This window comes from Rhipicephalus sanguineus, chromosome 5, assembly GCF_013339695.2.
Source record: "Rhipicephalus sanguineus isolate Rsan-2018 chromosome 5, BIME_Rsan_1.4, whole genome shotgun sequence".
NCBI classification, from domain to species: domain Eukaryota; kingdom Metazoa; phylum Arthropoda; class Arachnida; order Ixodida; family Ixodidae; genus Rhipicephalus; species Rhipicephalus sanguineus.
The window spans coordinates 167,075,731-167,092,124 of NC_051180.1; the positions used below are offsets into that span (position 1 = coordinate 167,075,731).

Sequence of the window (16,394 nt, forward strand, 5' to 3'; positions counted from 1 at the left end):
GCGAAGGTTTTCTCTCGCACTCGAAAGATATGGCATTGAGGGAGGGGGGGGGGGACGGGAAGAGGCGGTAAAACATCCTCGCCCCCTATCGGACAACCCTGCGCACGTCTGTGGTTGGAAGCCAGCGTTCTGTTCCTTTTGGCCGTCTCGGATCTCTTCCCTTTCCCCGTTGCGCTGTACCAGTATGAGAATTACAAGGTCAGCTTTGGCGCTTAGCATGCTTTTACACAAGAGTATGAAGCTGGTTCGTAATTGTTCGGCGTTCCAAGTTGTAATACCAACTTAAAACTAAAGAGAAAGCAAAAAAAATAAAATAAAAAAAGACGAATCATCCAGCATGCCTCCCATTGTATTAGACACTGTTTTTGCAACGCGATTCATTCACTGCGTGTTATTTCGCGGTACCTCTGCTGTCCTTGAAAGCGACGTCAGCGTAACGTTACAGTAGCGACGTTCATTCCTTTTATCTCGCTTTATTAGCTGGGCACCATTTCTGATGAAAATTTTCCAGCATAGTTTGGAATTAAAACGATCGTTTGTATAAATAAACAAACGAACGTCTTCACACCGGGACGGGAACGTACAACAGACAGCGCGAACTGTTTCAACGCGATAGCGTTAAGGAGCTCGTTTCGCCGAAATTCCGGTGTGGGCGTCGCTGTTTGTGAGCGAAAAATTAGCGTCTTGCGTGAGCGAAAATTCGAGATAGATGCAAATAAAAAAATTATATAAATCTCCGGTTCGATGAGAATCGAACCCACAGCTTCTGCGTGCAAGGAGGTGTTCTACCACAAAGGCACGCCCGTGCTCGAAATTGTAAAAAAAAAAAGAAAAAGTATATGAATGTCATGTAGTGCGAAGAGTGTCCGAAACGCAAATAATATGGCGTCGCAGAAGCGTAGTATCGCACCAGGCGTCAAAACATGTGAATTGCGCAACAAGTGGTTGGTCTAGAGGCCCACCAATTCCAAAGCACATCGGCATGATTTCTCATTCTTATCAGCAGCAGCATCAACAACGTGTGCAGCTGCGCGGGTGCACGTGCTGCCTTACGGACGCGCATTGGGTACTTCGCCAATGCGCGAAAGGCACTTCTCCATTGTACTAGCCGCAGGCATTCTAGGATAGTTTGAAACGGCCAATTTACAGAGACGTTTCTTTCCTCGCGGCACGGTTGAGGTGTCCAGCGAGAAGCGAAGCTAGGCTAGCTGTTGAGAAGGCGGTGGGCCCGATTACCCTACCGCGTTCTACTCTTGAAGGCGAAGCTCAAGCATCCTCGAAGTTTCTTACGGAAAACTTGCTTAAATATTCTAAAACAGACCTGTTAACAAAATGATCAGAGGAAAGACGCTGTTCTAAAGTTTTTGTGGTAGTATTGATTTTGCGCAAGAAAGCGTCGTTATTTCTAAAAACTTAGGCTATATACCGGTCCTCGCATTGAAGCAAACGCAAAGGTGTTCACTGATAATTGCTGCAATTAGTGGCGTTTGTTTTCGTATAATAAATGAACATGCAGATCTGTATTTTGTTCTTTTTGGAGAACATCCGAGAAATGAATGCGCGCCTTCAAATATTAAAAAAAAATAGTAGGCACCACCTGCGAGTGCATTACTTGAATATGTGCACCTAATACTTTTTAAGATTCATGCGCTTCCATCTTAACTGGAGTTGCCATATTGGGAATATCAGTGTGAGTTGGTATCATCTGGTGACTAGGTATGCATGTACTGAATTCGCATGACTTCTACTAACGCACGGTCGTCTGCAGCTTTAACTTCTGGATTGCGGTGGCTATCAAAAAAGCCTAAAACTGTGCGCTTCATTGTCATCATGCAGCAATTACTAGCGCTCACTTAGCGCTATTTTTAGGGTCCCATGTGTGATCAATGGCAGATAATCTTCTATCTTCTCTTTATTCCCTGTATTCTTCCCTTATTGCATTACAGTTGATCTTGTCAGCGTATACGTAGGCGCTGACGTGCTATAAAACCGACTGGTAGGCTAGTTGGTACTGCATTTCTTATCTGTTAGCGCAAACACACACTAGGAAACACATGTACATTGGTATTTGTGCTGTGACCATGCATGTGCAATGCACCCTCAGATGTTAATAGCACCGTGTCCTCGTGTCTTCTTTCGCGTGCTCGTGTTCCCTTGCGCTGAAACTTAAGCGAAGCCTGCGTGCTACTCTACGTAGAAAAGGGGATTGCCTTTGGGAAATTTGAAGCTTGCATTCGCCCTGGCTGCACAGTACAAAGAACCTACACGATACTAGCGCGAAAGTGTCAGCGCCGATGCTATTTGCCTACAGCCTTGTTCAACTACTTTTCTCCGCGTTTCCTATTCGTATTTCCCCGCAAAAGGCTACATTAACCTCTCCAGCATAAAGCAATGGTCGTTCTACCCCAGTTTCCAACGTAAGGTAGCGGCGCATCGCAAGTGATGGAGCCGCTCCTCACCCGTGGCGCATGTGGAAGGAGTCGGGGAAGTCCACCCTGATGCGCGACCTGGGCGGACCCGAGACGGTCCAGTCGCAGGTGACAGCATGCGCGGGCGCGCCGTGAGGATAGCCCGGCGACGTCAGCTCACGTGTCTTGACCTCCCTGCTCAACCGAACAGGGCCGCCGCACTCGATGCCCGATTCCTCCCACCTCAGCCGGAATTGCTGCGAGAGAAGCAGTGGGAATTGAATCGAGTGAGACGAACTACGGATATCCCTAAATGAGTGCTCGAAACTGTATCGGATCCTTTCAATATTCATGAAAACACCTGCGGTACAAGTTGGGGACAAGATGGGCAAGTTCAAAAAGGTGCTGAACACTACGACTAGAGTCCCTGTTTAATGTGCAACAATTTTACATGCGTTTTTTGTCACCATGAGATTTCCGCACATGCGAACTTCTCGATGCTCTTCTAGAGGCAACTATTCAACAATTGTGATGCAAGGATTTGTGCATTTAATTGCGCCTACTGTAAGGCTGACTCATACATGGCCTTCAGAGCCCTTCGACGAAATCACTTCAAACAAAGCAAAGCAAACAATTCAGGAACAGCTATCGTGAAAACCTTGTTTCTTTTTGAACAGCCTGCTCCAAACAAAAAAAAAGAAAAAAAGAACAACAACAAACAAGCAGGGGGGACCACCGCGAGGCTGTTATTGTTTCTGCATCCACACCAAACTTGCAGTTTTGCAGGGAAGTTCGAAAAATCGCCCGCATGAAGAGGGCTACAGCTGATTTCCCACAGCAGCGACTCTGCAAGCGTTAAACTGTAAGAAAAATTGCACAATATAAAAAAAATCAAAACGGCTTTGCACGAGTGGTGCCAAGCCTGAAGGAACAACGGAGCTGGGTGGCCTTCCTTGTTTTCTCTTTATTTTTCTCTTTCTTTCTTCCTTTATTTCCATTTCTTTCTCTCCAATTTTTCTATCTCTTCATTGTCGCCGTTTCTTTCTATTTCTTTGTTTCTCTTACTATCCTTTTGCACTTTCTTCCCTTTCTTTCTCCCTCTGACTATTTCTTGCTTCCTATTTCTTTCTATCTCTCTCTCTTTCCATTTCTTTCTTTCTCTCTTTATTTCTCACCTTCTCTCCTGCTCTCTGTTTTTTCTATCTCTTTTTCTTGTCTGTTTCTTTGTATCTCTTTCTCTCTCTCCGTATTTCTTTCTCGGTCTTTCTACATTTTTTTCTCTTTCTTTCCTTTCTTCGTCTCTATTTCTTTCTTCCGCTGTCTCTCTATCCTTTTGTTTCTCTATTTCTCTTTCTATCTCTTTCTCTCTCTCTCTCTCTCTTTGCACTCGTTCTCTCGCCCATCCGAGTTATCGCATCCCACACCGAACAAATCGGCGCAGCGGGAAAGCGCGCGCCACGCGCACATGTTCGGGGAGGGAAGCAGAAAAGGAAGAGGTCGAAGAGAGCGTGCGCCGGCAGAGTTACTGCCATTCATGATGATGATAGTTTCTGCGAAAACGTAATGGCATAACGAAAAGCATGGCAGATCCGCTGTAAAAGGGTTGATGTTATACGATAATACCTGGAGAAACACGACAAAGTAACGCGAGAATTACGTTTTCCTTCCCTCTCTCATTATTTTTCAATCCTAATCTTACACCCCGTAAATGCTCAGATAAGAAATTCAGGAGTACTGATTATTCTGTAAAGGATCTCTGCAACGCAGTGTTTTTATTCCATAATTCAGGCATCATTAGTGAATAATTATCAGGTGATCATATTCCAATTAAATTTATTGAATCATAACATCTGTAAGGAGGAGGAGGAATAAACTTTATTAGGAGAAACCAGCAGGTTTAGGTGGCCAGGCCTAGGCCTACCATGAGGGGACGTCAAGGGCTTGCCTCGCCGCCGCCTCACGGGCGTGCTGGGTCGCCCAGGTTTGTTCGTCGAGAGCGGAGCTCCGCAGAGCCTCGACGAAAGGGTCGTGGTGTTAGTGTGTCTGTACTGTGCCGGGCACTCCCACAGCATATGCGGAAGCGTAGCCGGGTGAGTGCCACAACACCGGCAGTTATCGCGAATTTATGATCTACTACTGCTAACGGCTACTTCTACTGTTTCGCGCTGCTGCTACGTTGTCGCAACACAGCTGTTAACAAAATACATACGCGCCACAGTTTGCGCTATATAATATACCAGACACTTTTATATCTGGTGCATGCCGTTCGTTATAAAGGCACGCACAAACGTGCAGCTATGCGAAACAAAGCAACCGCTTTTTACAACAGCACCCGTATAGTGCAATGTGTTAACGGACATCGCGCAATCCCGCCGGATACTAGCGCAGATGCTATATTCCCCTCGCAATTCATTTCTTTAACCAAAACAGCGGCTTCGCTGTGTGCATACTTCCTTAAATGCCCAACAGCCATGTTTATATCAGTGAATTCTACCACATTAAAAGAATAGAAGAAAGAGACGCAAAAAAAAAGTTTCGTCAGCACCTTGGGTTTAGTTCTGGAGTGGCACCAAACACTGCTTTTCAGGAATCATTAATGGCATAAGATAACATTTTCATTAAGCCTGCGATTACGTATGCTTTCTGAAAAAGTACAGTTGAAATTGGGATAGTGGCGAGAGAAGTATAGAAGGTCATTCGTACGAGCGCGCGCTGACAACAGACATTGTCCTTCCCTTCCAGTGATATCTGCGCTGTCGCGTGCGTACATTACATCAAAGCTTTGGGAAATGCAAATACGACTGTACCACACTTGTCAGCACGCAGAGAACGGTAAATATAAGACGAATACACAAAACAATTGATACAATAATAAATCATTTTGCACAGAGGGTAAAGCGGAGTCGATAGGACTCTGTACTTACGACAGGAGGCTGACAAATCAAGCATATTTGAAACAACCGACTTGGCTGCTTAGTCCAGATTTAACTTCACATTTCTAGCCCTACGTTTCATGCAAGATGACGTACTCCTTTCTGCGGACTGTTGCGACGGTAGGTGATGAATGCCGTGGCTGACGATGTTTTAGGAAGTTCCTGAACCCTCGACGAGCTGCCACAGAACTTGCCCTGGCCAAGAGGAGGCGAGTCACTCTGTCCTCCATTGAGAACCTGCGAGGAAAAATAAAATACACATTTGCTGATGCATCCTGAGTTGGACAAAATATTAGTTCATGTATGTAGCAGTAGATACTGCAGGGAACGGGATTTCCAAGCAATGACTCACTGGCTACTTTTCGTACCTGAATGAAGGTTTCCCTGCATGCCCCACCGTCGGATGGCAGGTTGATGCTCTCGATAGTGATCTTCAGCGGAACCCTCCTGTCCGAAGTGATGCGCCAACGACATAGCATCTCCGAGTCGAGAATATCACTCTCTTGGATGACGCCTGAAGGCTCGGTAATGTTGCCGCCGCACACTGCGCGGATTACGTCGAGGTCATTCACGTTTTCCCGCAGTTAGCGCCCTAACACTTTCATGTTTCAACAATTATCACTGCAAGCACTTCAGAATTACAAGCAGCAGCCTCCAGTCCTAAGCTGCCACTTTCAAGGAAGATTAAACTGTGTGAAACATGTTAGCAGCAAGAATACTACTGTAAACAATAAACAGTAGTTTTTTTTTGTCCGGCTTACTGGGGTTGGGGTCCCCTCCTCCTTCCCCGTCAACATTTCACTTGGCTCTGCCCTGTACATTTTTCTTTTCTAATTGGCATTGCCTGCTATATTCCTTTGGTGCGGGCTCAGGCTTTATTCTTTTTAGACCTCGCAATAAAGAATGCATGCACGGCACTGAGCTGAAACTCCAGTCGTGATAACAGACGCCGTAGTTCAAAACAGTGGAATAATCTGGCAAGCTGGTGTGCGCGTTGAAATTTCTGACCAGAGTTTGAAAGCGATATTCATGGAAGTATCTTTCACGAAGCTTTTATGATCGTCTTGTTTGAAAACGCCAGAAGTTTCGTAAAAAGAGCACCACTCCTACCTTGTGGGCTTTTTGAACTTGTTCCTAAGTGGCATGGGTGTCGGCCATCTCGCAAATCAGCCCTCTTAAGGGCAGTGGTGAAACATTCCCTTCCTTTGAAAACCGTGTGCCGAACCCCCGCCAGAAGAAAGAAGAGAACAAAGAAGAGGCGCTTCCCTTCTTGTCGAAAGGGGGAGACCAGGACACGCTTGAGTTGACAATTTCCCTGGAGGAAATTGCTGTTGAATCTTGTAAGTTTAACAAGAACATTTGCTTGAATCTGTGCCATTCGTTATGCATAATCGTTATTTACACTTGGTAAATTCCAAGAGTATACAGGTCAAGAAGATAATGAAGTTGGTAATAGGACCTACCTAAGATTGGCGATGTGGTGAACATCTCCCCCCACCCCTCGACAAGTTTAGAACGCCCTTTCCTAACACTGTCCACCATGACTGACGCCTCCGATTTAGGACCGAAGTATTTTTGCTGAGCCCGCAGACTTCTTGGCTGCCGATCGACATCTTTCCCACGCCTTTGTTCCTGTAGAGGGTAGTGGCTTCAGAACACCCATGAAAATTCGCCATGCTGAATACAAAGCTTCAGCTGCGCGCAGCAGAGATTGCAGCAGTTACAACAGCTTGGACGAAGTATTTTTGGGTAGGACCGTTCGGCCACACGTATCACACTCCACTGGAGCATAACGTTATTGCACGTACCTGACTGGAAGCTGGCTGAGAACCCTTTGCCGATCACTTCGCTCCTACTGGCGTCAGTGCTCCAAAATCGAAGCATCATGAATCGCGTCGAGCTGACCAGAGGAGCAGGCAGGTCGGCCTTCGCTATCTGCCCGCAGATGCTTCTCAGATTGCGCTGCTCGGAACTTGTCGTGGGATCCACTGTAGCACGTCAAAAAAAAAAAAAAATTGAAATATTGTAGTTTGCTTCAATGTCACTAATTAGCACAATTTTTCTCAGGCGTAACTAGAACAAGTTTAGTCGCACGCTGATACGTCCAAATTCAATAACCTAGCTGTCCTGCTTCAAAAAATGAATAATGCAAAAAGAGAAGTACCATGAAATGCATCAAAAACTACCATACGATACTATGTATAATTCACTCTTATATGTCAAAAACCAAGATGCTTTGACACCTTGCTTTAACACTCTTTTGATAAAAAGGAGTCATGAAATTTAACATTCATTGTGGATAAGAAAACTTTTGGCTTTTAGAGTGGTTCGAGCCCACAGCGGTCCAATCACCTCAGTACAGCGATTGCTAATCGTTTCATCTTTCTTTTGCCAGATCACGAGGTAAGCTGTATAATAAGAATATAGACAAGACAGAGTATGAACAAACCATCGTAGACATTGATGTAGTCGTAGAAGCAGTTGTCGATCAGTTCCCAGCTTCTGAGGTCAACCACGTTAAAGCTGATCTTGGCGACACGTCTTGAGGGCGCCACTAGAGACCAGCTGCAGTTGAGGTAGTCCGTGTACGACTCTGGAAAGCCTGGCGAGCTGATGTTGGTGACGGAAGTCGCATTGTCCAGCTGAACTCTGAAGTTGCACACAGACCCTACGGACACACACAGCGGTGAAATCAGGTCACGTGAGAAATTGGAGAACGCAGGTGGTCAGAGAGAAACATAAAACTGTGTCCGCCCTTTGGGCTCTGCACAATAGCACGGGATAGCGCATTGGCGTTTTTGCCTGTAGTTAACTATTGCGACGGCACTATTCAGGCCTTATAGATGTATAAGACATATTACGGACAAACGAAACTGCGCGATGACAGTTTTGCCTAAGTGGATGACCAGCGAAACTGTTTAGCACGCGACACATAGCTGACACAACATTTCTAACAATAGCTGATCACACACCCAGCAACTAAATCCGAAATGTCTGTTTAGAAAGTCCCTTCAAATTTTCTCCAACTAAATCCGAAACGTCTGTTCAGAAAGTTTTTTTTTTAATTTAGCTGATGCTCCTTTCAAGTTTTTTATTTGAGCAGCATGCGTTTTATGCCCCGACATCAGTCGTCTTGTCTGGCAGGAAGAAGACCCCCCCCCTCTTTTTTTTTTCTTGCGTTGGAGCTAAAGTTTTTTGCCTAAGCGTCAGTGGGCTAACTGTAAAGCCTGGAAGACCCCCTATTTCAAACACAAAGCTGCATTCGCGAACATAAGCACATAGCATAACATAGCATCGCTTTTCAGTTACAATATCAGACTGACAGCACCCCCTCAACAGCATTACCTTGCTCCATGGTCGGCAGGTAACTGCTGTTCACGGCCTCCCATCGCATCTTCCACTTTGCATAGCCTCCGCCTGACACGAACCGAAGTTGCACGTGCGATGAGCGAAGCACCGTGGGATCGGGCTTCCTGCTGCCGCAGTACTTCGCAACCTCGGGCGAGCCCTCGTCGATGCCATCCATGAGCTTAATGCAAGGAAGGAATATAAGGTTTGGAATCCAAGCCTCAGCATGTGAGTCACTCCTATTTTTAAGTGTAGAACATAATATAAGAAAATAAAAGCAGATGACTGAATGGGCACTTTCTTTCAGTAGAAAAACGCTAAGTAACTACAAGCATACGTTCTTTTTTCTCCTTTCTGGTAAGGATTCCCGCTTGTGACTTTTTCACATCTTTAAACACAGCAACAGTTATCTGACAATCAGCGTCAGATAAGACAAACTGAATTCTTGGTGTCATAGTGTGCATTAGCGCTTGTAAACTTCCGATCAATTAGCACTTATTTACTTGAAGTACTGCAGTTCATGCCATTGTTCCTCGCACTCATTGCGCTTGTCGTTCGCAGGGACGATAACTTTGATTGAAAAAACTTATACCTTCTTGACAGCGCTGGGCACGGTGGTGATATGAAGTTCTCGATTATGCTTATTATTTGTGAAGCTGAAAAATAATTGTGATTAATGAGGTAATTGGATAAAATACAGAAGCTTTTAGATACAAAACCTGAGATCGCGTTCTACTATAACGCGCTCCCATTTATTGACAAGTATATGTTAATTAAATTCGTACTTTTATAGCTCTCATACTTATTGTGACAGAAATACCTGGCGTTGTGTTGTTGACAGTTTTAGCTCTCATATGGGCTCTTTGTCTTATTTTTGCCCTTGACTGATCTCTCTCTTTTGTTTTTGTTGCATTCATGTACCGCCGTCTTTTCGGTTTTCTTCTCTCTTGTTTAAGTAACGTAACAAAAGTGAACACTCCCTTGCTAAGGCCGAAAGCTGTTCATGGGCAATTAAAGAGATAAATGAATGAACGTAAAAAGACGCGCCTACCTTCAGTTAGCTCAAATTATGTATATAGGATTAAAGGGGCCACACAGAGATCCAAATTTATTTGCGGCGTTGCAGTTGGGGCCTTGTAGCCGCGAGAATTTTTCGAAGCGGTGCCGCGATAGCGGAGTTACGCGCGTTTGATGATCCAAAAGCGGCCTTCGTACGTTTCGCTCTGTCCTTAGCTAAGCTCCGTTAATCAGCTGGTCTCTCCTCCTGACAGTGTTCCTCCTCGCATTGCGAGGAAGAAGAGGAGGGAGCGCGCGTAATATGCGACCAGACAAACAGGTTCTTGTTGTTGCTGGTATGGCCAAATGCGCTTGGTGACGTCATGACCAACGCTGGGAGCACCTAAAGGCCCGATTGGAGCACTGGACTGTTTTCCTTTTGTTTAAATGCGAATGCATTTCTTAGTCGGGGCATGTCAGGCGTCTGTCGGTGTCCGCGCGCCGGCAGGTGTTATCTCTCCGCTCTCACTCCCTCTCCCATAGCAACAGCTGCGGGCGCGCGCGCTTATCCTCGCCCCTAGCAACCGGAGCAGGTGGTGCGGGTGGAGTAGCGGAGAGTAAGTGGAGAGGAGGAGCGCGCTCTGGCGTGTGAGGGCGCTCGCATCGCGGGAGCTTGGCGGAGCTCCCGTGTGTGTGGAGAGAGTGTAAGAGAGGGTAGGTGCAGTGCTTCGCCGCTCCTTCTCTCGCCGTTCGCTCTCTCTCCTCCCTGCGCCCCACTCCCCCGTCCGCTCGCTCGCACGTATATAGAAATGGAGTGAAGCGATTACTACGCCGTGTACTCTCGGCGCAAGAAATGCATTCGCATTTCCTCACGATTCCCTTCGGGGAGGTGGGGGCATTTTTTATTTTCTGGCGCGCCCGCGACTCATAGCGCTGCCGCGTTTGGCATAATGATCTTGATGGCATTCTGAACTCGATGCTCGTGTTCACTTCAAATGCTAAAAAAATATCGGAGGTGGTTTAAGGGGTCCTTTAATGCGTAGCGTTCGTTGCGCTAGGAGATTCACTTAATTATTTTAGATGGTAAATAATTATTGTTTAATATAACTACATCGTTATGAAGAGCGTATGTCGTGGATGAAGATGAAGAGGGCGACGTGCTCTTTGGTTCGGCATATTTGTTATTGTGGCCTCGCTGATGACCTTAGCTTAAATATTGTATTTCTTGAAATTTCCCGAGGACATCTTCGGTGGAGGCGTGGCATACATACGAGGCGCACCGTGGAACATCAAAGCGTATCATCTTGTGGTTTATTACCATCATGTCTATTGAGAGGCGCTGGTAATTGGTCTCGGCCGCGAAAACACAACTCAAATAGGTCTTCGATACCTACCTCCGATATACTGGCGCTCACTCCAGCACCCATGCCGGATGTCGAAGAGCGGCTAACTGGATACGAGCGAGCCTAGCAAGAGCAAGTGGAGGGACCCAACTCTTTGCCGGCTAACACCACTTCCTGCCTCAAGAGAACAACCCTGGTTTGGTTCCAAACGCACGTGGAGGAACTGAATATAGCTGGGACAACAACGAACAGAACCTGAAGGAACTTTTCTGGAAGGCAATAAAATAATAATAATTTCTGGGGTTTAACGTCCCAAAACCACGTCATGATTACGAGGCACGCAGTAGGGGAGGGCTCCGAAAATTTCGACCATCTGGCGTTCTTTAACGTGCACTGACATCGCACAGTACACGGGCCTCTACCACTTGGCCTCCATCGAAATGCGACCGCCGCGGCCGGGATCGAACCCGCGACCTTCAGGTCACCAGCGGAGCACCGCAATCGCTACACCACCGCGGCGGACTGGAAGGCAATTGGGCCCCAGCGAATCTGAAGCAAGGAACTTCCGTGCTGTGTTCAAACATTAAGGCACAACAGCTTCATACTGAATAAGAGGCTGGGTCCGAGCTAGTTGGTACACTGACATTATGAAACCGTTAAGCGCACAAAGACGGGAACAAGAAGACGACACACAGAGCGCTACTTCCAACTGATGTTTATTGCAACACAAAAACGCCATATATGTAGTCTCTTCACTCAGAATTGGCTACTGCGCATGTTTGAGAGCGCATGTTTATGATTCTTGTTAAAGAAATGCTTGGTGTGATTCAAGTGCTCTTTCTGTACCGCCCAGTTACCATGCGCGCGCTAACAAAGCCTGTTATCGTTAGCGAAAAAAAAAAAAGGGAGAGAGGAGAGTGTAGGAATAAGAGAGAAGCTGATAGCTCAGCTCTCAAACATGCGCAGTAGCCAATTCTGAGTGAAGAGACTACATATATGGCGTTTTTGTGTTGCAATAAACATCAGTTGGAAGTAGCGCTCTGTGTGTCGTCTTCTTGTTCCCGTCTTTGTGCGCTTAACGGTTTCATAATAACAGCTTCATGCTGCGCGTGTCGCCCATAAAGTGCGGCTCGGGACAGGTCACCTGGTGGGATTGCCACCAGATTAAATTTTCGTCAACGTAATACTGATCAGTTTAGAACTAAGCAATGCAATAGGGAGAAAGGTCAAATCTGTCTCATTTTGTTTCCTATTGCTTCCCATTGTTTCTAGGTCCGTTAAATGATTTGGTAAGAAAGGCGTTCGCCATTCGTAGTTACGTACAACGAGGCTGCTGGTCCAGCACTCCTGTTCCGTGAAGAAAATGGTGTCCCAGCTGATGCGCGGGTAGAGGTCATCGGGCACGTGCAGGCGCCACGTGAAGATTCCCAGCGCCAAGGCGTCGTGCGGGTACAGCGGCGACTCGATCACGCCCGACGTGCCTTCCAAGTCCACGGTGCGCACTGGACAGGAGAGAAAGGGCACCGCGGATCACGCATCGCATAATCACCGAGCGATTCTTTGAAAACTTTATGCGTGTGTACGAGGCTTATGCAATCGTTGATGGGGAAACACAGGTGTGATTTGAACGTATGGCAGAATAAGCTTGCTTGTCCTGTAAAAATTTCAAAGATGCAGTACGCACTTAAAAAAATAATACAATTCACCTGAAAGTAGTGCGAATATAGAAACATCTTCATAATGGGCTCTTTGGGGCATCGTGGTAACAGTAGAGGTGGAGTCATTTTGACACATCGAAATATTTTCGTATGAAAAATTTAATAAATATTGAGAGTGTCGAAAACATATGCTCCGTGAAGGTGTCAGCTGTTGCCGTTGGGGATAAATAAACAGCAGAAGCTTTTTATAGCGATATCTTTACTCCAGCCGGTATAAAACCAGAAAATGCCTCGTTGCCTGAATGTGACCGTCAAGTTCAGCCAAGGTTCAACGTCGGCGAAAGAGCTCCGGCGAAGAACTAGTACCGGCCGTTTGCGAAAACGAGCAGCGACTCAAGGTAAGGTTTTCGTGCCGCCAGAGGCGCTGGATTCATCCAAGTTCACTGCGCATGCGCGTAGAGCGCCGATGGCGCCGAGCAGCGTCTGTGTGTAGTGGTGCAACAAGTTGCGTCTCTTGTCTCGGCGCGTAGCCGAAGCGTATATACTTGTCATTGCCTGCCTAAAAATCTCCGCAAACCAATGATGTCACCCTTTCCCAAAGCAAGCAAAACCGAGCTATCGCTCGACAATCTTGGTTTAACCGCGTTCAATCACGGCAGAATTGTCCTCTGCAATATTGAACAAGAGTTCATAACCTCGTGAATCTTATATGCAAAGGTTTCAAGCTTTGTGGCAAACTTGTCATGCAGTTGAACATTATATTAAACCATTAAAAAGCTGGTCATTATGTTTGGTTGTTTTACAGCGAGAGCTGTTATGAGATCATTTCACCAGCCGTTTTTGGTGCCGTAGTTGTCCGCCGCCGCCGCCAGTGTCCGTAACCAGTATCGCTCGAAATAAGAAAAAAAAACGAAATAAGAAAAAAAATTCCAGGATGGAACGAGGTTCGAACCTGGGCCCTCTTCGTGGAGCCCAGTATTCAACCTCTGAGCCATGCCGGTGCTTGAAATCGCTTTGCAAAAAGGTCCTATACAGGCTTCATGTCGGGAAGGAACCACATTAGCATATGCAATATAGCGTGGTAGAAGAGTGAAATAAGCACCAATCGTCGCACAACGCGAATTCTGTAACCAGGCGTCAAACAATGCGAATTGCGCAACGAGTAGGTTGTTGAATGCTTCCAACCCATTACAAAGGACTCTGCCATAATTCTTCATCGTCATCAGGCACAGCATCAACAAAGTGCGCATAATGCCTTACATGCGTATAGCAGGTACCAACGCTCTCCGTAGAATGACGAAAAATGGCACAGTGCCTGCTGCCCTACTTCTCAAAAATTACAATGATTTATAGCGTAGTGGGTTCCTCGCAAGCGCACTTGTATTTGTTGCCAAGGAAGCCCATAAGCGCATGATCCACTTCCTAGGGGTCTCAGTAAAGTTACACTGATTTATAGCGTAGTGGGTTCCTCACAAGTGCACTTGTATTGGTTGCCAAGGAAGCCCATAAGCGCATGATCCACTTCCTAGGGGTCTCGGTAAAATTACTCTGATTTATAGCGTAGTGGGTTCCTCACAAGTGCACTTGTATTGGTTGCCAAGGAAGCCCATAAGCGCATGATCCATTTCCTCGGGGTCTCGGTAAAGTTCTTTGCCCCCCTCCCCGTCTCTCTCCCACGTCAACGTATGTTATACAGCATGACGGGAGAGGGAAATAGTGACCGGGCGTCACCCAATGCAAATTACATAACTGGTAGGCCGTTTAAAGATTCCAACCCATTACAAAGGGCTGAGCCATAATTCTTCATCGTCATCAGTCGTCGCGTCAACAAAGTGCACATAATGCCTTACAGACGTGTAGCTGGTGCCTCGCTTCTCCGCAGAATGACAAATAATGGCTTAGTAGGTGCTTCCCAACATCACAAAACTTGTGATTTATGGCGTAGTGGGTACCTTTCTAGTGTACTTGTATTGTAGCCCCAAGAGAGCTTAATGGGCTCTAGAAACGCCGCTCTTCCAGCTTTCGCTGTGACTGTGCTGCGGTTTCAGCGCAGGCCTGGCGTTTTTTATCTGAAACTAATCTAAGAAAGCTACAGAGGCACCTAAGTTTCCTTACTTGCATTGAGGTATGTGTTGATGCCATCATGGAATCATGACACGATGTTACGGTGTCCTGACATGATGTAATCCCTTTGATCATGTAAGATTTTTTGCCAACGCGGGGTAACGCGTTCGCCCGATGGACGCCACATTTTTTGCTTTATGGGGTATAAATGCGTATTAATGTAAAATCCTTCTCCCAAGATATGAGCGACGATGCAGCTATTACGGCTATGAACGAATATTTCGCCCATTTCGGTGATTATGTGCCTCTGTCAGGACAATGCACGCAGGAAATGATTACCCGTAGAACGAGACAGCTTAACATGATCAATCTATGTCCAGTGACGCGTTCAGAGGTACACAGCTCGATAATTAGACTACGTAACAATGTCGCAACAAGTGCTGATGAATTACGCGCAGCGCCCTTGAAGCACGTTGCGGACCTTATATCGGAGCCCTTGGCTCATATTATTAATTGCATTTTCGTTTCTGGTATTTTCCCCTCTGAACTCAAGCTTGCGCGTGTATGTCCTGTGCACAAAGACATGACATTTCTAATTGACATTTCTAATTATAGGCCAATTTCTGTTTTGCCAGTGCTATCGAAGGTATTTGACTGTGCCATAAATTGTAGACTAAGGAACCTTCTTTAAAAGTATCAAATAATAAACACTGCTCGGTATGGTTTCCAGAAAGGAAAGTCCACTGAATTAGCCCTATTAAACGTAAAAGAGGAGATACTAAATTTTGAAAAAAGACTATATACAGTCGGACTGTTCCTTGACCCGAGGAAGGCTTTCGATAGCATAAAACATGACATTCTAGGAGAAAAAATATTTGACTACGGATTACGTGGCGCTGTTCCTAAACGTATTATGAATTACTTATCTGATAGAAAACAATATGTTAAGCTCGGAAGCTTAGCGTCAGCAGAAACAGAACTTAAGCAAGGCGTTCCACAAGGTTCTATCTTAGGACCCTTGTTATTTATACTTTATACAGATGATATATGTAATATCCCTTACACCATAAAACAATCATGTAGGCAGATGACACGAATGCGTTTTTCAGTGCTGATACAATCCGATCTTCAAGTTACTGTAACTAATTATTTAAGACACCTGGAACTATGGCTCCATGAAAACAAGCTTGACCTAAACGCAAGTAAAAGAAAATATGTTACATTTAGGCCTCCTAATAAGCCATGCATTACACTGAAATTCTCCTTTCAGGGCACCACCACGGCCGCTACATAAAAAAACAGGTGCGGCCTGCTGCGTCGCGTCGCCGTCAATGGGCGAGCGCGGGTCGGTTGAGCGGCACATGAGCGGCAGCTGTTTTGGGTGAGGGCGCCACAAGCACGGTCCGCAAGGCAGACGCTGGTTCGTTTACTATGTGGTCGCCTCAGGATTTATGCGTGTCCGTGTGCTTTCTCGTGTCTTTCTTGTGTGATCGCGCGTGTGAGCAGCTTACCTCATGTTTCCTGCGCATGAGTACGGTTTTATGGTGTGCGCGTGTGGCAGACGGTTTTTTTAGCGGTGTGATGACGCGAACCTGTTGTGTGCCGCTGTGCAACTCGAACGTGTGAAAAGACGCTACTGTGAAG

At 46.1% G+C, this 16,394-nt stretch overlaps 1 protein-coding gene across 1 annotated transcript in view; it reads right to left on the reverse strand.

The window, feature by feature from the left end:
- LOC119394421 (cubilin) overlaps positions 1-16,394 on the reverse strand; it is a 230,161-nt gene that overhangs the window by 85,361 nt on the left and 128,406 nt on the right. Inside the window, exons 37-43 of the mRNA XM_037661722.2 lie at positions 12,352-12,530; positions 8,687-8,870; positions 7,791-8,009; positions 7,150-7,329; positions 5,710-5,885; positions 5,438-5,578; positions 2,460-2,665 (exon numbers count right to left, since the gene is read on the reverse strand). Of these exons, the coding sequence (XP_037517650.1) occupies positions 2,460-2,665; positions 5,438-5,578; positions 5,710-5,885; positions 7,150-7,329; positions 7,791-8,009; positions 8,687-8,870; positions 12,352-12,530 (1,285 nt within the window). The remainder of the gene's footprint in view (positions 1-2,459; positions 2,666-5,437; positions 5,579-5,709; positions 5,886-7,149; positions 7,330-7,790; positions 8,010-8,686; positions 8,871-12,351; positions 12,531-16,394) is intronic.